Consider the following 27,144-nt stretch of genomic DNA (forward strand, 5'->3'; position numbering starts at 1 on the left):
AAGACTTCCTAGCCTCTAGGACGGTAACTAATAGATTTAGATACTCACATTTAATCACATTTGAGGCTGACAATGCAATGAGAGAAGGAGAGATGATTGCTATACTTTGACTTACAAAGGAGAGTGGTATGGAGACTCAAAATTTCCAGTAAACAGCCTGTTAAATGAAAGTCTCCTGATTTTATGACATACAATAGAAAAAGTCTTTAGGCTTAGTTGTATAGTACTTCTTGGTACTACTGTTATCCACATATTTTTTTAAATTTTTGACAACTGGTACACAAGTCAAGAAAAATTTTACTGGAAAAATAAACATGAGGTTATTTATATTTAATTTCTCTATGACTAGTAGAGGTAGTAGCTTAAAAGCTACAACACCATCAGTAATTATTCAAAACTGGAAAAATGCATAAAGTCAAAACCACGAATCAACTTGTACAAAAAACAATGCTATTCATAAAGAGAAGTTTAAATGTGCTAATCATGTTTGTTCTAAACCTTTGGTATATATCACTGGTGACGATCAAGCAACTCCTCATTTTGTACATGAATATAATATTAATAATACAGTAATAATAATAATAATAAAAAAAAGTTAAAAAAATTCCTTAATATGTTAATTAGATTATATTTCTATAAAAACAAAGCTCACTACTGCATTTAGCAAAAAGGCATGCTATGAACTATAAATCACTTGTTCCTGATAATTATTCAGTTTTCACATATAATAAAAGAAATAGAAATATACAGTACAATAATAGTCTTTTCTTTGCAATAACTCTATAAGAATGTGAATAAAATAACTATAAATCTAAAGACTTATTCAAAGAAGAAATATATACAGTGGGGTATGCTATAACGAACGGATCCTACTACGAATATTCCTATAACGAACGGTTTTACCTATAAAATTGAGAATGCTATAACGAACGAAACTCCTACAACGAACATATAATTTTTTATTTTTTTTCTAATTTATTGTTTTATTATTACAAATATTAATGATATTCTTTATTTCAGGGGTTTAGATGCATATTTATGCACTTTTTTTACAATTTTTACAATTTTATATTATATTTTTCAGTGTTAAGTGGTTGTATTTGGGGGCCTGGAACGGATTAATCCTATAACAAACGAATGCTCTAACGAACAAGGTTCTAGAACCAATTAGATTCGTTATAGCATACCCCACTGTAGTTTAATGCATTATACATACTACAATATGATTTACTACGAACACAAAAAATATTTATGAACATACACTGTACATGGATCCTTATAAATGTAAATATCAGATGGATAAAACAAAGAGATAACAGTCCATGTCTTACTTTAATACAAACTTCAAGTTATAAAGTCACGTGACTGTTTATTCAATACAGCAGTACAGTATATCAGTACTAATTGTATTAATCGCTTTTATATTTACTCAACAGCAACAATGGATTAATTCTCATTATAAATTAATTTCCTTCTTCATATACCCATGTTGAGCATGAACACATCAAACACCAATGTAGAATGGTAGCTTTACCTATACAATACAAAGTAAAGCAAAATCAAGGGCACAATTTTCTTGAAAACACTTTTTGGATAAAAGAAGTTCCTCTTACAGAGACTGATCAATGCATGACTTTTTTTTATCTACAACAAAGATTACATCTGGATAAGTAATTCTAAATAAAACTAGAGCTCTATGATATCCTTCACATGCCATGCTGTGAATCCCACCAAGTGGATTGTGACCTTCAAGACCTTGATAGGGTAGTAATCTCAGGTCAATATCAAAACAATTAACAATACTCCTGTTTCCTGCTAGCATGACCTCTAGTCCAAGTTTATCACATGTGGCTGGGCAGCCTTTACAAAATGGTACCCTTCAGTGTGATGAACAGATACAAGCCCAAGATATATTGAGTCCCACAATACCACATGAGACATGAAAACAAGAGAGGGGGTATAAGTAGCTGCAAGTGGACAATACTCCTCAAGCATGCTCACAATATGAATTACCTTAAGAGCTTCAAGTTAATGGAAGAAATACCTATGATATCTTATCAGAAGAGTAAGGGAATTAATACATCCATAATGACTGTATACCTTTGAAAAAAAGACTACTAAGAGCAAGTTCTTAATTACCTAAAAAGATAGTATTCAGCCTGTTGCCATTATATATATATATATATATATATATATATATATATATATATATATATATATATATATATATATATATATATATATATATATTATATATATATATATATATATATATATATATATATATATATATATATATTATATATATATATATATATATATATATATATATATATATATATATATATATATATATATATATATATATATATATATATATATATATATATATATATATATATATATATATACAGCAGTTTCACTTTCACTTTATGCAGTGCATCTACTCATATCGCGAAGCAGCGGGCAGGATCGACAAGGTCGCCCAGTCATCAAAACATTACGAGTTCTTTACCCGCCACCCACCACAGCCGGCTAAGTCAGTGATGGTGAGGGATATGGACTTTGAGGGGTTTGACAAAGAGGCCCTGCAAGCTATGTGGTGGATAGTGATACAATTGATACAAAGTGATACAGGTGAGGGCCAATAATCTGCCTCTGCCTCAGAACCAACCCCCATCCCTGTGCCCAGCCATCTTTCCTCTAGTTTAAGTGTTAAAAACCTAATATTATTGATATTTCTCTTAATTATTAATTGTGTGCATACCATCATAAAATTAAGATGTAATTTTTTCTAACGTACTGTAGGTATTGTGTCTGAAAAAGTGGAGTTTGGGGTTTCGGGCCAGTCTCTATTGGATTAATCCCATATGTTCTGTTGTTCACTTTCACCTGTTTTCACTCGCGGCACCCCATGGGTTCAATTGACCCCAGTAAATGGGTACTACTGTATGTATATAATATATATATATATATATATATATATATATATATATATATATATATATATATATATATATATATATATATATATATATATATATATATATATATATATATATATATATATATATATATATATATATATATATATATATATATATATATTATTCACTACACTTGTGCCAAATTTAATAAAAATAATTTTCAGTGGTAAGAGTGGTAATAGCAAAATTACTAAAAATAAATAAAAAAATTTCTAAACTTGAGTCAAGTCTGAAAAAATATCTTAAAAGCTCTTTTTTATTTTGTGAAAAAAGACGTGATGGAAAAGTAAGTGGAGAAAAAGAAGGCAAAAATCACCCCCTCCCCCACCCTCCTTAATAAAACCAATAAGATATATATAGTTTAAGTGAAATTATGATTTTTTAATTAAATTCCAATATGTAGCACATCTAGTTCACAATTCTCAGGCCAAAACATATACCCTGTACTGTACTGTACTGTATAGTACTAGCAAAATATGGTCATTGCCAACAATTCACAACATTTTACAGCATTAACAAGGGGAAGTACCTTAAAGGTGAATAATCTCTATAATTTCTGAACATTACAGTCAGGAAACTTACAAAAGATATATGGCTCCACAAATGGTATAAAATATGCCCTGAAAACATAAATAATTTTTTCTGTTGGCGAAAGTATCAAATGTTCTAATAAAATCTATGGGGGGGGGGGGTATGAAGCCACTGATACATATATTTCAGTATATCAAGGGACCTGTCTAGCATGCAAATGAAGTGCACAAAAATAAATAAGACTGTGAATTCGAGAGCCATAACCTTGGAAGCATAAAAGCTGAAAATGCCAAATCAAACATTTGGGAAATACTATCTTAAAACTTGAAAAGAACTGATCAAAGTAAAATAAGTTATTGAATGGAAGCTATGACTTTAATGAGAAACATGGTTTAACACTGGAATCATAAAGTTAAAATCATCAAAATCAAACTTGGCCTCAAGATTCTGAATAAAGATGCAGAGAGCAGGATATTTCAATTCTTGAGATTAGGATTTCTTAGCCTTACATCTTTTGATTATATGCAAAAAACAAAATCTTTAAAACAATGCAAATAAACAAAATCTATGTGGATCTGCAAGCCCTTATATAATAAAAAGCCATGAAGGCACTTGTTCTGAGAAAAGAAACTGTACTAGAAAAAGTCTTCATTCATCATTACACCTGACTGAACAGGGATAATCAAGTGATATTAATAGGAGTTAATGCAGCCACTTATTCCCTTTTAATATATTTTCCTCTGAGATACATTATCCAGCCATTGCCTATGTAACAGTTGAGAGGTATTTGTTATAACAAGATCAGCAGCAAGAAAGAAAATGTGAAAAACACTTGTATTCCACTATACTGTATAATTATATTTTTCAAAATGATATTTATTCTTTTTAATCATCTTTCTCTGTTATAGGTATTTTTGTTATGATTATTTGTATTCCTGTTGGAGAAGATATATCTTTATCAACATTTAGTTTTTATTGTACAATTTTAAGTGTCATTTTTGCTATTATTATATTACAAAAGCAAACATAACAATAATTTTCAGTTACAGTTTTGGTTCATAACTATTAAAGGTCAATAAATTAATTTTATTGAGAATTATATAATATTACAACCGGAACTATCAACACATTCTTCACTTTAAAAACTTCATGAACATAATGACAGAAGCGTCAAGTTACTGATTAAATATTGATGGGGAAATATCTTTAGATACTTTGTTATAAATAAAAGGAAGCAGACACATGTCAATGATTAATAGATAAGTTCCCTGTAAATGAATTCAGCAAAACTGTTGACAACCATTATAAAATAATAAGACTTACTAATGAAACAATTAGGCAAAGACATACACCCGAGAGATTGGCTAACAGCTAATCAATTAGGTCATCTCGTTATAGTAGGATGGCATTTTTCTTTTTTCAATTAAGAAAAGATAATCTAAACAATGCCTTGAGTGCTGTAGACAAGTTAGATGTAGTCAACAACAAGTTATAAAGTGCCAACTTTACCCAATTCTTCACTTGAATCTGATCAGTCCCCTGAGTTCAGAATGCAAAGTCTTTACATTAAAGTTGCAACTACATTTATTCTAGGTGATAACTGACATTAAAATTACAGCTCTAAAGTCTTCATTTATTTTTATTAGTGATATACAGAAAGAAAAGAAAAGAAAAAAGAAAAGAAAGAAAAAAATTTTTTTTATGTTACTTAGCACTAACTTGGAAATGAGCCATAGCGCAATCTCAACACAGCATCTGCATCACATATGTATTTGCCTGCGGATGGAAAGATTATTTAATTAATATTTACTGTAAGTTGTCAAAGAGTTGATAATTCAAAACAGAGTTGTGGAATATAGAAACATGAAAGATTAATATTGAAATCTTGTTTTATGACCACCAAGCTCACACTATGAGACTTGCATAACAAAGCATCAAATCCACAGGATGCACACCTAGGTACAGCACCAGAGCTGGATTAAGGCTCTCGTGGGCCTGGGGCTAATTAATTACAGAGAGCCTAACTCAGACTACAGTCAACCCTCACTTTACGCGGTCTCACATTCCGCGTTTCCACGTTTACGCGGTGCCCTGCCAGAACCCAGGATGCTCACATTCCGCGGTGGGTGTACCCCTTTACGCGGGTGAAGTATAATTTTCTTATTTAGCTCATAAAATTCATACAAATTATCCGGCCAGAATATAATTTACATTGCTGGAATTCTTACAATTTGATGATCATTTTGAATATAAACATCATAGATTTTGCATTAGACATACAAATTTTAGATATAATGTTTACTCTGAGTAAATATGTTATCTTTTGTGCAAAATATATGACATTTATATTCAAAATATTCCTGGTCTTACAAGGAATCCAGCAATGTCAATTATATTATCCTAACTTTAGTCTGATTTATTATTTATTACTACAAAGGTAAACAGTCTGGTATTCCCACACAGTTATCTGGTAGGGAGGGACCGGCGACCGACCACCTGGCATGTGTGAAGAATATTTTTTTTTTAATTAACTGAAGATATTTGTTTTAGCTCATAAAATTCATACAAATTACCCGGCCAGAATATAATTTACATTGCTGGAATTCTTACAATTTGATGATCATTTTGAATATAAACATCATATATTTTGCATTAGACATAAAATTTTTCGATATAATGTTTACTCTGAGTAAATATGTTATCTTTTGTGCAAAATATATGACATTTATATTCAAAATATTCCTGGTTTTACAAGGAATCCAGCAATGTCAATTATATTATCCTAACTTTAATCTGAGGTATTATTTAATACTAAATGTTAAAATCTAGTTTTTTCACCCACCCTTTCTCTTGAAGGGAGGGTTGGGACAGACTGACCATCTGGTTCGGTTGGAAGAGGGGGGGAGGCAAGGTGGGGTACTTTGATTGACAGATAGTGTCATGAAGAATATTTTTTTTTTTATTAACTGAAGATATTTGTTTTAGCTCATAAAATTCATACAAATTACCCGGCCAGAATATAATTTACATTGCTGGAATTCTTACAATTTGATGATCATTTTGAATATAAACATCATAGATTTTGCATTAGACATACAAATTTTAGATGGAATGTTTACTCTGAGTAAATATGTTATCTTTTGTGAAAAATATATGACATTTATATTCAAAATATTCCTGGTCTTACAAGGAATCCAGCAATGTCAATTATATTATCCTAACTTTAGTTTGAGGTATTATTTATTACTATACCTGGTTTTCCCCCCAAAATTTCTCAGAGAGGGAAGAGCCAAGTGTAGTGTGAGAAGAGAGGGAGTTGAGTCCATTATTTGAATGGACATTAACTTGGCGACTGTATTTCTCTTAAGTATTAATTGTGCGCATGTACCATCATAAAATTAAGATGTTATTTTTACTAGAACATAGGTATTGTGTTGGAAAAAGTGGAGTTTGGGGGTCAGCTGGTCTCTATTTCATTTAATCCCATATGTTATGTTATTCACTTTACGCGTTTCTCACTTTCCGCGGTACCCTGTGGGTTACATTAATCGCGTAAAGTGAGGGTTGACTGTATTTGTATAGGCTTGTAGTGGATTCCTCCCCTACAAACGCTTGTCGCTGAGTAGCCGACCCCGCGAATTCCCCAGTGTATGCCTCGTGGTCTAGGTCAACCAGCGCCGCCTTACATGACGGAGGTCAACTATTAAGCCACACCTACCTCCGCTATATAAGACCTCACCTCGTGGTGATCTATCTCTCTCTTTCGACCTACACCAACCAACAAGCAACACCTCCTCCTGCCTGGCGGCCCTCGCTCCTGCCGGCGAGCATGGCGACCCACAAGCTGGTCCTCCTCTGAGCATCCTCACCAACCAGCTCTCTCTACATCACGCTCGTAACCACGCTGCCACTTCCCAGCACCAAGCAGCACTGTACATCCAATACAATATGTATACAGAGAGCACATTGTGAGTTTCCTTTCTCCATCCCATCCTGAGTGAGAACCAAACATCACGTACCCCACAAATGGTGACCCCCGGAGATTCGCACTCACACAGGAAGGAGGAGAAACTGATCACTCTCCCAGTCTTCAAGCAACATGGAAGACTGGCTTATCCACACAGAAGCAGCTCTCATCGGCTCTACATCTACTGTCTCTACTTCGCACGTTAGACACCCTAGAGCAGCTCTACTACTCTAAGCAGACACCAGCTCCTCTTCCTGCCCCAAGCACCACGTCCTACCGACCCCAACACACCCGTCCTGCCTCAGACGCCGGCCCCGGCCAAGCAGTACCCCCTGCCGCTCCTCTTGACGCGGCCCCTGCTCCTGACGCGGACCCACACACCCCTCTTTTCTCCCTCAGGTACCCCCTGCTACTGTCCTGCACCCTGCTGCTGTCGTGGACCCTGCTGCTGTCATGCACCCTGCTGCTGTCATGGACACTCTTCCTAACGCAGCCCCTACTCCTGACCCAGGCCCACACACCCCAGCAGGCGCATCTGAGGACTCTGTACCTGTCGCGAGGGAAGCACAACATTCATCACCTCCACAACCCTCCTTCTCCCTCTTTTCTCCCACAGATCTCGTGTATCTAGACAGAGTTGCCCCCCTAGCGGCTGGCACATCCATGCCCTCGCCGTTATGTCCCACATGTGGCATGCACCGCCCGTTCTGCCTCACATGTGGCACACAACTCTGCCAACCTCCAGCCGCACCCGGAGGGAAGGGGGAGTATTGTAGTGGATTCCTCCCCTACAAACGCTTGTCGCTGAGTAGCCGACCCCGTGAATTCCCCAGTGTATGCCTCGTGGTCTAGGTCAACCAGCGCCGCCTTACATGACGGAGGTCAACTATTAAGCCACACCTACCTCCGCTATATAAGACCTGATCTCGTGGTGATCTATCTCTCTCTTTCGACCTACACCAACCAACAAGCAACACCTCCTCCTGCCTGGCGGCCCTCGCTCCCGCCGGCGAGCATGGCGACCCACAAGCTGGTCCTCCTCTGAGCATCCTCACCAACCAGCTCTCTCTACATCACGCTTGTAACCACGCTGCCACTTCCCAGCACCAAGCTGCACTGTACATCCAATACAATATGTATACAGAGAGCACATTGTGAGTTTCCTTTCTCCATCCCATCCTGAGTGTGAACCCAACAACCCGAACCCCACAGGCTAGAGTATAGAGGCTAATATGTATGTATGTATGTATGTATGTATGTATGTATGTATGTATGTATGCATGAATGTATATTATATATATATATGTACTGTATGTATGAATATATGCTTGTATGTATATTATGTATGTTGTATGTATATTATGTATGTACTCCATTTATATACATTATTTATTGAGCCTAGCTAGCAGCGTGTGGCAATGCCTTTTATCATGTCACCACACGTTTAGATAATGTGCCTGGCGACATATGGAAGCTGCTACATGTATCACTTGCCACTTGTCGCCTGAGAGGCCAGTTGACCCACAGAGAGAGTAGGGGAGTACCGTCTTGTTTGTACCTGTGCAGATCCAGCAAATAGAAACTACAAAGAACTCTACAGGTGTTTGTGTTCGCTCCTGTAGTTAGAACTGAGTACCCAGAACATGTACATGGCGCAGTGAGTTAATTGACTGGATCAGTGAAAGTGCTTTTGTAAAGTTTGTCTGTGGCAAGACCGGCTCATGAACTCCCCCGCTCCATCAACCGCCGTCTCCCCCAAGAACTTGTTTTGAATTTATTGCAAGTTTGAGAAGTGTTGCAGTGACAGCAAGTTTCTGTGAAGTGTTATAAGTGCCTTGTGTGTGCAGTGCTTTAAGTGTGTGACCTTTTTCTAAAGGATTCTCCAAGGTGGAAGGCTTGTACCGGGCATTTTTGAGGAGCAGCGTTCAGCGCACCCCCCTGGAGCGTGTCTCGAGGGTAACTGACTCGGTGCGCTCGCCCGCCTACACTGTTCCAGCCACACACCACCTGACGCACACACACACACACACACGCACAAACGGACAGACTGCAGTCATTTCTTTATATATATTTTATATATAATCTACTTTTCTGTGTATTTAATTAATTTTTTGTCTCAGATCTTGTTGATGCGACGGGCTGACCGGTCAACACCGATTTGAGATACAGTATACAGATTAAGTAATTATTTCTCGTGCCTTAAGCAGTGGTGTAGCTAACGTCCGGATGAGTCAGACGGATGACAGCTCTACAGAGATGGATGACCAGTCGGAGCGAGATGCTCCATCTCCCCCACCACATCTCAAAGTCCTTCACCTCGATCTTCAGCCTTGTCTTCAGAGATAATTGCTTTCATGAAGTTTATGAGTGATGAAAGGTACGAGGACGAATCTAGACGACGTGTTGAGGACGAAGAAAGGAGACGAGCAGAGGCAGACAGAGACCACCAACGGAAATTGGAAGATAGTTCACGGTTTGAAGCTTTGATATCTCGCCTTACTGCTAACCAAGCCCCTGGCTCTTCCACTGCTTCGGTATCGATTGGCTCAGGTACCTCGTCAACGCCTTCTTCACGCCCCCCAGCCCTACCCAAAGCGGCTGCCCAACCCCCACCCATCTTGAAGCCTGATGTGACTTTCCAGACTTTTCATGAATGGCAGCGACGGTGGATTGATTATGCTACAATGGTGGATCTCCAGAGCTTGTCAAAGCCTAAACAACTCATTCAGCTACGTATGTGCCTGTCTTTGGAAACGCAGTGTGTCTTGGAACATACGTTGCAGGTGCCCCTGACATCCTCGTTGTCTGTAGAGGAGGTACTGGATGTTCTACAACGGCACATCAAAGGTCAGCGGAATGAAGCTCTACGCAGGAGGGAATTGTTTAGCTGTAGACAGATGGAGGGCGAGACTTTCGATGCTTTCTATGTACGACTAAAGAGAGCCTCGGAAGAGGTAGACACATGCCCAGGTAATCACCAGCAGTGCGAGGAGACCCAGTAGAAGCAGGTGATCCTGATGGGTGTTAAGGAAGAGGAGCTTGTCCAACGCCTCACTTCCCTCAACTCTTCCTCTTCTCTTAAGGATGTGTTGACAAAATATCGCTCCTATGAGGCTGCCAAGTGTGCCACCTCTGCCATCTGAGCTCCCCCTTCAGCTGTACGGGCTATGTCCCAGTACATGAAGGACAAGAAGTCAACGCCTTCGCCCACCACGCCCATGCCCGGCTCCTTTTGTAACAGCTGTGGTAAGCAGCACGGAACACAGGTGTGTCCAGCTGCTGAGTCTACCTGCAACAGTTGTGACTGTAAGGGCCACTGGTTACTTACAGTACGGTGCCCAGCCAAATGCATCCAGTGCAATGTGTGTGGTCGTCTGGGCCACTACAAGTGTTGCCCTACTAACAAACCCAAGGGACAGCGCCCTTCCACCAGTGAGGGCCGCCCACAGTTGTCCAATCAGAAGTACGATGACCCTGGACAACGCTCGAGCCATATTAGGAAGGTGTACTCCCCCTCGCGTCCCAGGACCAAAGTTCCCCAGCACATCAGCGTCATCGTGACCTACAGCAGTGTGTCAACCCATCTCGAGATGCTGCCCGACACCGGCGCTGATGCTACAGTCATCAGTCCCCAGCATTTGTAATGCTTGGGGCTCTCTCCAAGTGATCTAGGACCGCCTCCCAAGGATCTCCGCCTCAGGGCAGATGGTTCACAGATGGCCCCAGTCCTAGGTTCACTCCAAGTACATGTCACCTTTGGCAACAGGTCGTGTCAAGCCTGGATTGATGTGCATAATGGTGTCCCGACTCCTTTGCTGTCCTACAGACATTGCCAAGAGTTGGCCATCATCTCCCATGCCTTCCCAAATCCTATTCTCCAGGTAAAACACACCAACAGGGTACACGAAGGGAGCAGCAACCACCCTGCCGTCGCCCTACCCCTACCTCTTGCCAGTGACACCTCTCCTTCGGTAGTTGTCCCTGCTGAATCACGTCCCCACGTCTTGGCTTGCCTTCACGACAGTCACCGTGGAGCTGAGGCCACCAAACGGCGTGTAAGACAGACTGTGTTCTGGCCCGGCATCGACTCCGACATCTCCAATGCTGTCCATGCGTGTGAGCCCTGCCAAGTACTACAACCCAGCCAGCAGCAGGAATCCTTCATGAGTGACGACAACCCCACCCGCCCCTTTGAGTCTGTGTTGGCCGACTTTTTCTGTGTGTCAGGAAAGTCCTTCCTGGTTATCGTCGACCGTCTCTCTGGTTGGCCGGTTGTCATCAAGTGCGGTAATGATACGACGTCTGCCGCCACCATCAGCAAGTTCCGCCACTACTTCCGTGACGTGGGCGTTCTTGTGTGCCTGCAAACCGACGGAGGGCCCCAATTCACAAGCCGGGACTTTGCTGTGTTCCTTGACCGATGGGGAGTCCGGCATGTGTTGTCATCGCCCCATTACCCGCAGTCCAACGGCCACGCTGAGGCTGCTGTCAAATCCCTGAAGCACCTCATCCTCAAAGTGACCCCTTCTGGGAATATTGACTGCGAGGCCTTCGACCGGGGCCTCCTTGAATTTCGCAACACACCCAATTACACCGGACGCTCCCATGCCCAGGTCTTGTATGGACGCCCCCTCCGTTCTTGTGTCCCTGCTCACCCTCAGTCCTTCTCCAAGGAGTGGCAGGCTAAGACAGAGAATTGTGATCGCCGAGCTGCCGAATGTGCTCATAATGTCGTCGCCCGCTACAACGACCACGCCCAATCTCTCCCCAAGTTGAGTGTCAGCACCCAAGTCCGTGTTCAGGACCTGACCTCCCTACGTTGGGATAAAGTGGGCGTAGTCATGGGTCTCGGTAGGTCACGGGACTACCAGGTGCGGTTACCCAGTGGTCGTGTGTGGTGGAGGAACCGCCGTTTTCTCCGCCCTGTAACAATGCCTTCTGCTGACCCCCGTCACCAGTGTTGAGTCCCATATCATCCCCAGTGATCAAGTCCCTTGATGCTCAGAACGGATCAAAAGAAAAGGTCCGCTCAAGACTTTGCTATGGGCGTGTGGGGGAGGGGGAGGTGTATGTATATTATGTATGTTGTATGTATATTATGTATGTACTCCATTTATATACATTATTTATTCAGCCTAGCTAGCAGCGTGTGGCAATGCCTTTTATCATGTCACCACACGCTTAGATAATGTGCCTGGCGACATATGGAAGCTGCTACATGTATCACTTGCCACACGTCGCCTGGGAGGCCAGTTGACCCACAGAGAGAGTAGGGGAGTACCGTCTTGTTTGTACCTGTGCAGATCCAGCAAATAGAAACTACAAAGAACTCTACAGGTGTTTGTGTTCGCTCCTGTAGTTAGAACTGAGTATCCAGAACATGTAGAGAATGTATATTTTATAGCTTGTTTATTAGGGCTATGAAATACTGTAAACACATGGAGTCACCCACATAGTGACAATATTATCACCGATTATAACATTAGCTTATTTACAGGGATATAATTATGGCAGCAATTGATTTTTAGTTTACATATCTATTACAATCTCTTCAATACATATACACTATCATTAGCAAGTGTCATCAGTTATAAACTTCTACTTTGTAAGTATTTGCTCACTCAAAAGTCAGACACTCACTCTCAGCTAAAAGACCGTAAACAAACTCCCATCTCCCGCGACTGAGAAGCTCCAAACCTTCATACTTTGGCCAAAAGCCTCAGACTTATTTCATCAAGAGCCAATCACAGCTCGAGAAGGCTTCTATTATTTGCCAACCCCAAGGTGGAAATACTCTCTTGCCCAGGGTGGTAAATTTGGACGTCAGAGGCGCAAAATATAAACAGTAATGAAATCTAAAATAATGATCACCAGCTGGAAAAGCTCTCTAATATTTCAACTCGCCTGCCAGGATTTTTTATCACCTGTGGTGAACAGACTGGCTATTTTGTGCTAGTCTAAGAGACCTATTAGAGAAAGGGTTTATATATTTGTAAAAAAATTTGTGGGCCTATTTTTCTAGTGGGCCTGGGGCTACAGCACCATCAGCCCCAATAGTAATCTGCCCCTGTACAGCACACCCTTTAACATATGTGGCTTGAGCTAATTCATTGATTAGTTATACTTTTCCATTACAACTGAGACTATAAAAGAGATTTTTAGAGGAGAAGGTCACCATTTAAGGTTAAAAAATCAACAAGTTATATTCTGCTAAGTTTAGTCTGTGACATTTTATGAGATAAAAACTTTAAGCCTAAAACTACCTTCACCCTGGCTGGGAGGAGGGGGATGGGGTGAGGTAAAGTGTTGACAGCCAGCGGGGAGGTTACAAAGTGTGTAGTTATCAGTCAAATAGAGGGAGTTTAAGTTTTTCACTTATAAAATGTCACTGAATTGACTTGACAGAATATAACTTACATTGCTGGAATTCTTGTAATACAGGTATAGTGATTAATTTGAGTACAAACATCCCATAGTTTGCAATCGACATAATTTTTTTTTTTATTTAACTTAGTAAATTTGAGTACACGTTTGTCCTCAGGACAATTAACTTGTAGAGGTACTTAAATGTACTACACTCAAGGACAAAATTTTTTATCTCTTGTGCAAACTATGTAATGTTTATACTCAATTTATTCATTATCTTGCAATGATTCCAGCAAGGTAAGTTATATTCTGCTAGGTTTTGTCTATGACATTTTATAAGATAAAAACTTTAAGCCTAGAACTACCTTCACCCTGTTTTGGGAATGCTTCTTAGGGAGGCATCTTAACCCAGAACCCCCAAATTTTTGGTTCGAATCTTCCAAAATCCGGATTTACAGAGTCCGAATCTTCAAGGGTTCATTCTAATGAATAACAATATGACAACTGATTTTCTTAAAACAGTCCAGATAAGCAGTGTTATGTCCAGGTCCCCCTCCCCTATAGATCTACTTTTTTTGGACTTGAGCTTTTTCTTCACAGGATCTACCCCATTTAGTCTGGTGTACAGATGCGAAAAGAAAAAATGGATTTTTTATGTTGGGTGAAAAAAAAAAAAAAAAAATTCCCCCCAGAATTTTTCCCGGTATTCAGCCTTTCCAAGCGAACTTTAACGAGGATGCTAGACTTAGCGTTCCTTCCGGAATGCTGACCTCCCGGTCTTACTAGCATTCTAGAGTTATGTTGAGATGGACCTTGCATCCTTATATGGGTTATATGAAAACCATTCAGGGTGGAATTCTTAACCCAACAAATATTGCTAGAGTAATGGTGAACGATGTTGCCAATGGAGAGCTATGCTAGCAGCTCAGCACTGTTAACCCTGCCGGATGATAGTGCTCACTCAGGCATTATATAACTTATATAACAACAAGAGATCTTATTGAATTAACTTACCGGTACTAATAATATAACAATTACGAGTCATATTGGTTAGGTTTGGGAGAAAATGTTATCTCCCTTACATTTTTATAACGATACAATGTGACTCATAGTGTTCCTCCTAGTTTAGATGAGTGATGTGCAACTGGAGGATAAAGGGCAGGAGTCTGGACTAATGGATGATGGAGGCGACTATGGGACTGTCCCTGAGGAGCTAGTATTGAGTGATGAGCTACAAGGACTAGAAAGTTCAGCTCATACACTACATACAAGGAATTGTCTGTCAGTAGAGAATGTGAATTCAGTAGTAGTAGTTTCACCCAAGACCCAAGGGGACCGTACTACATGTAATTATCAAGGATGTAGAGCCACTTGGATTACTAAGATAGATCCTCATATGGCTTGCATAATTCATGGCAGCTGTGTCTCAAACAACCTGTTTTCACTAATGGATTGTGCAGTTTGTTGTGATCAAATTTTTCAATTTAATCAAGCCACAGGAGACAAGAAAAAATTATTGCAGATCCAAATTAAAAATAGGTGAAATAAGGTCATGAAGAGTAAATTTTTAAATGTAAAACAATGGAAAGATCCCAAGTTGGCAGAAAGTTTAGGTTTATTGGTGCTAGGTAAGAGAATTAATCCCCAATTAGACAAGCCTGCTTCTGCTAAGAGGTCAAATCAAATTTAATACCATGTCAGAAATTGGATTGGTTAGGTCTCCAGTGGGATACAAATCCGCAGTCAGTCAGCCTACCAGAAGCAAAAGTAACAGATGTGATAAACCAAGTCGAAGCCTTTTGTGTAAAGCACGAGGTTTCTTGGCACGATTGGGAAAAACTTCTGGGTCTGTTAAATTTTGCCACAATAGTGGTTTCCTTGGGAAAGTTAAGGAAAAACCAACTGTCTCATCTGGGCTTGGAGTTGCTTCACAGAAGCAGAAATATTGCTTCTTCTCTCCCTATTCAGATCAAGAATCATCTGTTATGGTGGACAAAATTGGACAATCTAATAGGTTCCTCTCCCTGGGATCTTGTTTGCCATGGACAACAAAACGGCAGTGTTTTGTCTCAATCATCAAGGCTCAACCAGGTCTTGGCCTCTTCTACAAATGTCAGAAAATTTTTTTCAAAGTTTGTAACACAAACACTTTACCTCAAAGCAACTTATATACCGGGAGTACAAAACAATTGGGCAGATGCGCTGTCCCGTCTCCGACCAGTATCGACGGAAACAGAATGGTCCCAAAAGGTCTCAGAGTTCAAGAGTCTAGTGACGAAGTTTGGAACTCCAAAGATAGATCTCTTTGCCTCCCTAAAAAATCACAAGATGCCACTTTATGCATCTCTGGAGAGATTGAATCTTTTAGGAAATGCTCTACTCTTAGATTGGAACCTTTGGAATTCAATCTATCTGTTCCCACCTGTGAAAATATTGCCCAAAGTGGTTCACAAACTCAGATCCTTCCAAGGCAAGGTCTTCTTAATTGCACCATATTGGATCCTACAACCTTGGTGCCTGGATCTGTTGGACTGGTGCCTGCATCCGCTACAATTGCAACAAGAATGTCTAGACCAGGTACTTCATTCTCAGTTCGAGACATCCTTGGCACTTCACGCTTGGAGTTTCTCAAAAGGAGTTTAAATAGGTTGTTGGGTAATTCCAATATAGCTAACCAAGTATTAGCAGGTCATAGACCCCAAACTTCTATGCAATATGAGAAAGCTTGGAAACTTTTTCAACAATTTATCAAGTTAGCCACTCTAGAATCATCGTCGAAACAGTTGTGTTAGAATTTTTAGAATTTCTGTTCAGAGTTAAAGGCCTTCAAGGATCGACAATTGCGTCTTATAAATCAGCATTGGTTGACCCTCTGGCTTGGGGTTTTAATATTACAGTGACCCCTCGTTTAACGAACACCTCGGTTAACGTAATTTCGATTAACGAACTGCCTTCCATAAAGATCTTCAATTCGGTTAACGAAGTTCTTACGAACCGACCTCAACATGTTTTCGCTTGCACTGACCGGGCAACCAGCTTTAGTATCAGTCCGCCAATACATTAATCGGTTCTAGGGCTTAAATTCCTTACTATTTTAGAAAATATCAAGAAGTTTATACTATTCAATAATTTTAAAAGTTTAATATTCAATTTTTTAGTCATTTTAACAATTATTGAACATAATTGAAGGTAAAGTGACTAGTTTAATGCGAGGCATCCAGCCTCTTAACACAGCAAACAGGAGTTAGTCTCTCTCTGTTTTCACTGGAGGTAACATCTTGCTTGAGACTCTCTTCAACTAAACGCTTTTTTCTGTGTTTCCAAGCAAATTATTGGTCATTTTGAAATATATTTTACATATTGACAATATATAATGCAGTGCAGTGTTGATTTAAAGAAAATAATCTTGAATTACACCAGAGAGCTAAAATTTTATGGGTGAAATGGCACCATGGGGTGACTTCTCTTCCACCCCAATGCCTTCTCTTCTTCCTTCTCCTCCACCCCCATTCTAAATCCCATCATCATCATCATCATCCAGGAGCCTTCTACATACACACCTCAAAGTAAGTGAACTTTTCTACCATTTTTGTTGAATTTAGGAAATTTTCGGTGAGCTGGAACCAATTACCCAAAAACCCATTGAAACAATGGTTTCGGTTAACAAACTTTTCGGTTCACGAACAACCTTCTGGAACGGATTGAGTTCGTTAACGGAGGGGTCACTGTACTTTGAACCCAAGGATTTATCATATGCTCAGATCGTCCTTTTTCATTCAGAGACCCCTTCGGCCTAAGAGAATCCCACCTTGGTCTCTGGAAAAAGTTACTAAATTTCTTATGGGGCCTAATTAAAATATAAATCTGAACAGGGATAAATTACTCCAGAAGGCAGCCTTCCTTCTAGCAATAGCAACAGGTATGAGAATCGGTGAACTGATTTCAATTTCCAATAATCCATCATTATTGGTATTTACTGAGGAGGATGTTGCCCTTTTTCCTACAGAGATCCTAAGAAAAAATGAAAGAGAAGATTTTCAAGCTCAACCTATTAGGATAAAATGACTAATGGATGAGATAAGGGTTCCTCATATACTGTGCCCAGTTAAAAATCTTCAGGAATGGTTAACCAGATTCCCTAATCGAGGCCTCTATTGTTTCTCATCCAGGGATGGTAAGAAATTGTCTTCTAGTCAAATGACAAAATCTTTATCTCAATTAGTGAATCAAGCAGACCCTGGCAAGAAATTTTTGGCACATGACACCAGGAAATAAGCAGGGTCTGTGGCCTTTCTGCGGCATAAGAGCCTCAGTCAGATCAAGGAAATGGGCTTTTGGAGACCTTCAAAAACTTCCAAAGACAGCTAGTCAATCTCCACAACCAGCACCTTCTTCCTCATCAGAATAAAGTGAGTATCCTCATTGAGATATGTAAATTATAATTTTACCTTCCGGTAAATGTTCCTAATTTTGGAAATCTTCCAAACGGTTTAATCTGGACCTAAGCTAGCGGAGCCTTGTACGCAACGTCACCTCCCTCTCCACCTCCTGCTCGGGTATTCAAGCTAGGCATGGCATTCTGGGTTGAACAAAAAGCCGTTTTTTTCTAAAAAACAGTTTTTGTGATATAGCCCAGAATGCGACGCCGATAACCCACCCATCTCCACCCCTCGAGAGTTGACTTTTGTTTACTGCTCGCTCTAAGGCAAGAGATGACGGTGGCAGTGCATATGATGGGGGGTGAAGGAGGGGGTTTCGAGAATTGCAATTAAATGCCAGGTAGCGACGTGTCCTCCTAATATTACTTATTAAGTAATTATTAGATGTTTTAATTCCCTGTATGTTGGCCTGGCAAGTTATTGCTAGGCATTAACATTACCTAGGTATAAGCTAGGCGTCGCTTCTGGGCTATATCACAAAAACTGTTTTTTAGAAAAAACCTGCTTTGATTTATTTTTGCACTTTCTGTATGTAGGATTGTGTGTATATAATGGCATAAAAAAGCATCTCCCTGAAATTAAGAGTTATAATAACTTTATACTTTAAGGCAATTACCCCCCCCCCCCATCCCCACATTTTGTTTGTAAGATTGTGTATGTATGGAAAAAAAATAAAAATAAATAAATAAATAAATAAAAAACTACATAGTGTATCAACCCAAAATTGCAAGTTCAAAAATAACCATAACATACCATACAGCTTGTATGGTATGGTTGAAAATATCCCTGACCGGCCCGGGAATTACTTGGTGCTCATTTTAAATAGGACTTATCGGAGAGTATCTTTCATGTTGGAAATACATAACCCGAGGAGTGTCAGTACTGCAATTTCAAACAACATATATCTACTAATGAAACTCACCTGAAACAAATCTCTTCTTAATGAGAGAAACTCTGTATCCTGAGCCAACAAGATTAAATTCCAAGCCTGAGACAGTTGTTCCTTCACAGTTGAACTGGGCTGACACAGTAGCCGGGGTAGAAGGACCAGCTGCTACATCAAATTTAGCCCTTAATGACCCTACACCAGCATCAGTGGAGTGTTGAGAGAGTTCAGTTAACTTCCACACTGCTCTTTGCTGGTCTTTTAACCTGGTGGGATAACACTGTATTTAGGATGATGACATACACAGTATCATTAGACACAATATGAAAAATATATGTACAGTATTAATCAAAATTTATGAAATAATAAAATAATGAGTGTCAAGGCTTCAGTGATTAGGCAGTTTTACAGCAAATATCCTTGAAATTCTCAAAATACATAAAATACTTTCTCAGTTCATTCAGTTTGTGACTGCTACAATAACTATATCCATTCTATAAACCTTTTAAAGCTAAAAAATCCATTTCTTGGGAAATCTTAAATACAAACTGTAGCTTTGTATTATAATATACAAGCAAAAAGGATGATTAGTGTAACCTCTATGCAATAGGAAGCAGTATACAGTATTGGCAATCTGTGTGAGTTTATCCGTGTTTTATGGCAATCACAGGAGAGGGGCAGAAACTTCCATGTTATGCCATTCAAATATTGCATCATGATATCTCCGAATATTGCGAGTTATTGCACATCATTTTTTCATAGCAGTGACAATGCAGAAAAAGCATTCGAGTAGCAACCATCTTAAAACAGAACTTCAGTCACTGCATTGTGGTAAAAGGCATTAATTTTTTTTACATGGTAAAACTGATCGAGTGCAGATTGATCCATTGTATAACGGTCATTGTCTGTAAGCACTAAATGTACCTAGCAAGATAATTATAATACTGTAAGTCATAACTCTTCATGATGTTAATTAATTCCATCCTATGAGGATGTATCTTAGTAAACTTATTCACAATGATGGTCACATCAAGTTCAATGGAATAGTGAGAGCAAGTCAATTAAGACGATCCAGGCCTATAGTATTTCTGAGACAGGTTTTGAGCTTCAATGTTGGGGGTAATGCGCTTCAAACTCGCAGTTTTGATGGACACAACTGCCCAGCACTGTCTTGGCAGCCATCACATTAGGGAAGAGGATGGGGTCGATGCTCTGGAGAGTCTGTCGGATGTCACTTGGTATATCATAACCAGCAGCCTAGTTTTTCTGCCAGTGATACTGAAAGACAGCCAACTATCCTGACAGGTTGTTGAAGCTTGGCAGGTCCTCCTTGTACTCCTGACAGAATACCTCAAAATTAGTTTGCCAACTATCAGGGTGTTCTAGGCGTTTCTTCTTCACTGTCAAATTCTTGTTTACGTCTCACAGTAACAAGCTTACTGGTAGACACAGTTAGACTTGCACTGATCTTTGTTGGCTGTGCACATAATTTACAAAAAGCCATAATGAAGTTCAAAAAGCAGACTCTTCGCCACTCATGAAACTAAATAGATGTTAGGGAAAACCCACATTGCTGCCCTCCTCAGTAGTTACAGCAAAGGACTGGCACAATCATCACTACAAAACTCCTTGTATCCAGTACACCTGACGTCACCTCAAAGGTTTACACTCACATCACCTGAACTCCATCTGAAATTCCTCCTTGAGGCATCACCATTCCCAGCAGCAATCACTGTTGACAATGTCAGGTAACACATTCAATGATTTAGGATAAATTACCCTCGGATAAAGTAAACCATACATATCATTGCCCTATGTATCAAACCTCACTGTTATTAATTCAGTAAGCCAGGATCTCAATGTAAATACTGGTTTGCCTTCAGATATACAGTACAAGAATATCTTACTATTCACAACCCTACTTATCCACAATTGATATTTTAAAACCCCCATTCGATATTCACAAACCAATAATACTCTGCCTATTCGCATATAGATTTTATAAGTCCAAATTTAGCTTCAGTAGAAAAATTGTTGAACATTCAATTATTACTTTTGCACCTTAATTTAAACTCTAACTCTCTCTCTACCAATAGTGGTGTCCTACAGCAGGGTTCTATTCTTTCACCTTCTCTCTTCCTTATTTTTATCAAGTGATTTACCGGTACTTCACAATATGACTAATTCTATCCATTCTTATGCTGATGATTCGACTCTTCACCCTTCTTCACATTTTTCCCTTCCCCCTAATTCTCAAACTAGATCTGTTTCTAGAGCTGATATCATTTCATTTATCAATGCAGATCTGTGCAGCATCTCTGAATGGGGAAATAGAAACTTGGTGAAATTCAATAGTAATAAAACTCAGTATTTACCAATTACACTTTCCAAATTAGATGATTTCCCACCAATCACATTTCAGGAAGGAATCATTCTGTCAAATTCTAAAATAGATATGCTAGGCCTCACCATTTCCTCTAATATGTCATGGAAGCCAGACATCCTCAACATTGCTAAAGCTGCATCCTGAAAGCTGGGAATGCTGTACAGATGCCGTAGCTACTTCACTCCTGAGCACTTTATTATTATTATTATTATTATTATTATTATTATTATTATTATTATTATTATTATTATTATTATTATTATTATTATCATTATAAGTGTTGTTGTTATTATTATTATTATTATCATTATAAGTGTTGTTGTTATTATTATTATTATTATTATAATTATTATTATTATTATTATTATTATTATTTTATTTTCAATTTTGTATCTTTTATTATACATTTTATTTAGTCTGAATTATTATTATTATTATTATTACTACATTTTTACCCCCCAGGCCTGGATGTGGGTCAGTGATCTGTGCCCGGGTGGGCTAATCCCCGTAAAAAAAAATAAATAAATAAAATAAAATGGTGAATGGTCAGTGGACCCTAGACTTGATCCTCAATACTGTTATTAAGAAGATTATCCCTAATCCCCACCCTTCCTCAATTAACGAGACAGGTCATGTGACCCGATTCCTTTGTTCTGTGTCTTTCTCCCTTGCTTTGTTCTATTAGTTGGCTGAAGAGGGTTCTAGTATACCAGCTCCAAGATTCTTTCATCAATGTGGGTTTTTACTTCACTTACCAGTGTGACCATTACACTTTTGGAATATCATTTACATATTACTGTATTATTTGACTTATTATCACTGTATGTATATTTAAAAAAATATTTATATTTGCACTGTAATTATAAAAAGGATATTTTATGTGGCAGCCAAGGCGACTTTTTTAAACAGCTCGGTTATTTCGGATTCATTCCAAATACAAACTGTTTAATTCATTTTTTAAAAACAAAAACAGAAACTCACAAATCGAGCTAAAATTTGAATTAAAATCCAAATTAGCGTGGGTACACTTTATATTACTCTCGGTATGTAAGTAATATAGTACTGTAGTACAGTTCATTAAAAAATATATGTTGGCCTGGCGAGTTAATGCAATATATATATATATATATATATAATCAACGACCTCACCAGCCAGGAATCGAACCCTCGACCTACTGGGTGGGACTAGGGAACGCTACCGACCAACCCACAAGGACACTAAAAGCAGTCCTAGACTCTGTTATATTTCACACAAAGCCTGTTCATCGAGCTGATGGCGCCGTGAACCTCATTGGGAACCGCCCGTGCCTCGTATGTGGTGTCAGTAGCATTTTACCGAATCCAGCTGGTATGGTGTTATATGGACTAAAAATGAAGTATATATATGGTACCTCGTGTTTCATACTAGCTGGATTCGGTAAAATGCTACTGACACCACATACGAGGCACGGGCGGTTCCCAATGAGGTTCACGGCGCCATCAGCTCGATGAACAGGCTTTGTGTGAAATATAACAGAGTCTAGGACTGCTTTTAGTGTCCTTGTGGGTTGGTCGGTAGCATTCCCTAGTCCCACCCAGTAGGTTGAGGGTTCGATTCCTGGCTGGTGAGGTCGTTGATTATATGTTCAAAGTCCGCGTGTTATATGGACTAAAAATGAAGTGTATATATATATATATATATATATATATATATATATATATATATATATATATATATATATATATATATATATATATATATATATATATATATATATATATATATATATATATATATATATGCGGGTATAAAAGCTAGACATCGCATTCTGGATTGAACTAAATATATTTTTTATAAAATATAATACCTTAGTCTTTAATGGGGATACTGTCCAGTGGTCTCATCAGATTCAATATTGGCCTAACGAGAGCTAATAGGTACAAGAGATGACACTTCATGCAAACAGGTGCTGGAGGGGGGGTAGAACTGGCTGCTGCTGCATTCGTCAGTTTTATTTTCATTTACTCATTTCTATATTTTCGCATGATCAGCCACTTATTAATAATATAAAACATTAAATAATAGAAAAAAATACAATGCTTAATTTGAAATTTGACTTCAAAATAAGAGGACAAGCCGAATCAGAAAGTAATCTTGTCCCTGACCACTGATTCTCTCCCTCCACAAAGGAAAGGAGGGGGGGGGGGAGGACTGGTCGTTGTCGCTTTTGTCATTCGGTTTTTTTATTATTTATCAATTATAGTAGAACGTTGATTTAAGGCGATTCAATTTAAGATAATTGATTTAAAGCGACATGCACAATTAAGGACAATGTTTTAATTTAAAGCAAATTTTTTTATTTTGCGCAAGTCAATCTGGCTCATCAAATTTAAAATTTTGCACCTAATGTTTCTCTGGGCACGCTAAACTGTCCTAAGGGCAAAGCTGCACTGTACACGTACTCAAAATAATGTACTAAATGATTACTAAAATTTTTGTCTCGTGCAAATTATAGCATGTTTATATTCAAATTAATCACTATCTTAGAAGAATTCCAGCAATGTAAATTATATTCTCACCAGTCATGTCTGTGACATTTTATAAGCAAAAAACAGAAACTCAAGGTAAAGGACATAAATAAACAAATAAATACTTCACTAGACCTTCGGCGTCAACTGTCAAACATGTCACTGTCACTTCCCCTTCCTCCCTCCCTTCCCCTCCCCCCATCTTCCCAGCCAGTAAACAGACCATTTCGCATCCCTTAATTTTAGCTGTGTTGATTTATGAGTGCTTGTTTTAACATAATACTACAAAAACCAATGTATTGTTTATTCTAGGAGAGGGGCTGAGTTGCATCTGGGTAGACTCTCAGTCTTTTTAGTATTTTGTGTTTCTCTCAAGTACCAAACTAAATTATTCCATTGAAACAACACTTCGATTTAGTGCGAATTCGGTTTAAAGTGACCTCTCTTGGAACGTATTTCGTGTTATATCGACGTTCTACAGTATAGTACTGTACTGATACATTGTAAAATAAGTGTGCCAATTACAGCTCCTCCCAGACTAACGACCACCCGGACATACGACCGCCTCAGTTGTACCAAAATTTTATCAAATTACGTATTTTCGAGTCCCAACGTCAGTGATTGCGCTGTGTACTGAAAAAAATTTCGTTTGAAATTCACTTTAAAATGGCTGGCAAGCTTAAAAGTGAGAGTTTTGTGGTGCTGAGAAGAAAAAGAGACACCCACTTTAGATTTTCTATGTACAGTGGGGTATGCTATAACGAACGTAATTGGTTCCAGAACCTTGTTCGTTATAGCATTCGTTCGTTATAGGATTAATCCATTCCAGGCCCCCAAATACAACCACTTAACACTGAAAAAATTCTGTGGAAAATGTAAAAAATACGGTACTTTATCTTACCTTAGTGTTATTCAGCATGCAGGTACCCCTAAACACTGGCACATCACTATCACTTCCACTGGGAGTCTTGGCTTTAAGGTCCTCAAACAATTGTCTGGCCTTCTCACAAATTATAGCTTCACTAATGTTACCACCTGCCATTTCTTTCTCCTTTATCCACACTAAGAGTAAATTTTCCATCTCTTCAATCACATTACACTCTTGCTTTGCTAAGTCTAAAGATTCCCTTAGCCACTTGCACAGTTTTTAACTCCTCTTTATTCTTCAAAATCGTACATATAGTCGATTTAGCCATCCCATATTCATCACTAAGTTTTGCAATGCTTCTTCCATTCTCACGTTTCTTTATAATTTCTTTCTTAGTTTCAAGGGTTATTAGCTTTCTCACTCGCTTTGGACGATTCATTGTTACAATTGTATACTTGTATAACAAAATAGTTATACAAATAACGCGAATTTCCACATCAAAAGACGAAATTTCAACAATAACAGTGGTGCACTGGCTACACAATGAGACAAAGATGGCGCCTGACGCTCTTGTTGTGGGTCGCGGTACAACAATATTCATGCGCCAGGCGAAATAGTCCCGTATTCATCCGCGTTCGTTGTAGGAGTTGCGTTCGTTATAGCATTCTCAATTTTATAGGTAAAACCGTTCGTTATAGGAATATTCATAGTAGGATCCGTTCGTTATAGCATACCCCACTGTATTATTTAAGCATTTTCGACTTACGACCTGGATTTGGGTCCCTAACCCAGTCCTAAGTTGGGGAGGAGGTGTATAATACGCATACAATGTGATGAAAGTTATCGGAGAGACAGAGGAATCCACTTCACTAGACGACATGCTGTGGGATATGGAAGACGAGGAAAATGAGTTTGAGGCGGTGGAAGGAAGTGTTGGTGGTGTGGCGGTACCAGAGCAAACTGAGGAAGGCATGACTCAGCGGCAGGTGACGCAAGTTCTCAGCAAGGTTGAAGAACTCAAGGATGCTTTAATGAGTGTTGAGCCCAGCCTGCTATGTAGTGACAAACTTAGTGCATGGTTAGACAGTTTATTGGAACCTTACAGGCAACGTCACCAGGAGTTTATTAAACACCTCAGCCAAGCTCTCATCACTGCCAATTTTCCGACTCTACTATATGATGAAGATCAAGGAGAATCTAGTGATGATGACCCTGCCACTCTTGAGATTGGTGATGAAGTTGAATTCAATTTTATGTATCTGAAATTGATTTTGAATGCTTTGAATTCGACTTGCTTTCATCCCCTGCCTCGGAACCCCATTGTTTCCCAGAGCTTCACAAACTTTTCCTGGGATTTCTTAAAATTTTTATTTAATAATGGAAATGCAGTTTATTTGCCATTATGTGTCATTTTTGGAAAGTTAATTTGATTACTCAAAGTCGTTTAAGAGTAAAGGTTTGGCGAGTCCAATTCAATATTGCAATTTTAACACGTGTTAATGGGCAGCGTCTGCACGGATTTCTGATGCATGAACGCGTGCCAATATGATATACCAACGCAAAATTAGACCCCACTGCATAGTATATGTACCGTAAATATTTATCACACTCATACATAAAATAGATGGCAACACCTGTGCCTCATAAGGCTACGGACAATTTCAGCATCAATTATCTATTTGTGTCTTCCCATTCTGTCTATCTGACCTATTCTTCCACCCGTAGGGACTGGGAAGTGGTGGAGGGGGGTAGTTGGTGCTAGGGGTGAGGGATCAACTAGATGCTAGTAACCAATATGCACATCTTCTTATCACTTGCACAACTCTCTTGCTCCCATGTCTAATAGTAATTACACTTTCTCTCTGAAAGACGTGGACTTTCACTTTTCACACGAAGGGGGTTACAACATCCCACTTGGGCATTCCCAAATACTGTATACATAATTTAAGAATATAACCTAGACTAGAATTCTTAAAAACACTACAAATGAAATTATCCAATTAATTAAAAAAAATATATATATATAATATATATATATATATATATATAATTTCTATTCTCATTACTACACAAGATTCCAACTTACCACTGGCCTGGGGGTTTGGACTGCATGTTTTTAACAACACCATCCATGGGTACTGTTACATTTACATTCAGTAAGGGAGAAGGGGAGGCAATAGCATGAGGATATTACTTGTAGTCTCTA

General features: G+C 38.8%; 1 protein-coding gene across 1 annotated transcript; it reads right to left on the bottom strand.

The window, feature by feature from the left end:
• Nucleotides 1-5,139: 5,139 nt before the first annotated feature.
• On the bottom strand, nt 5,140-27,141 carry LOC121880179 (F-BAR domain only protein 2-like). The gene is made up of 3 exons (XM_042387306.1): nt 27,025-27,141; nt 19,213-19,442; nt 5,140-5,294 (listed from the first exon to the last, which is right to left on the bottom strand). The coding sequence occupies exons 1-3, from the start codon at nt 27,069-27,071 to the stop codon at nt 5,233-5,235; spliced, it is 339 nt and encodes a 112-aa protein (XP_042243240.1). The 5' UTR covers nt 27,072-27,141; the 3' UTR covers nt 5,140-5,232.
• Nucleotides 27,142-27,144: the final 3 nt, after the last annotated feature.

Source organism: Homarus americanus, unplaced genomic scaffold (assembly GCF_018991925.1).
Source record: "Homarus americanus isolate GMGI-L3 unplaced genomic scaffold, GMGI_Hamer_2.0 scaffold30108, whole genome shotgun sequence".
Lineage (NCBI taxonomy): Eukaryota > Metazoa > Arthropoda > Malacostraca > Decapoda > Nephropidae > Homarus > Homarus americanus.

What these genes read in the sequence shown, in the direction of transcription:
- LOC121880179 (XM_042387306.1), bottom strand. Translation starts at nt 27,071, where the DNA reads ATGGATGGTGTTGTTAAAAACATGCAGTCCAAACCCCCAGGCCAGTG. An exon ending in TCCAAACCCCCAGGCCAGTG is followed by an intron (nt 19,443 to 27,024) that starts GTAAGTTGGAAT and finishes TTATCCCACCAG; the next exon opens with GTTAAAAGACCAGCAAAGAG. An exon ending in TAAGAAGAGATTTGTTTCAG is followed by an intron (nt 5,295 to 19,212) that starts GTGAGTTTCATT and finishes TTCCATCCGCAG; the next exon opens with GCAAATACATATGTGATGCA.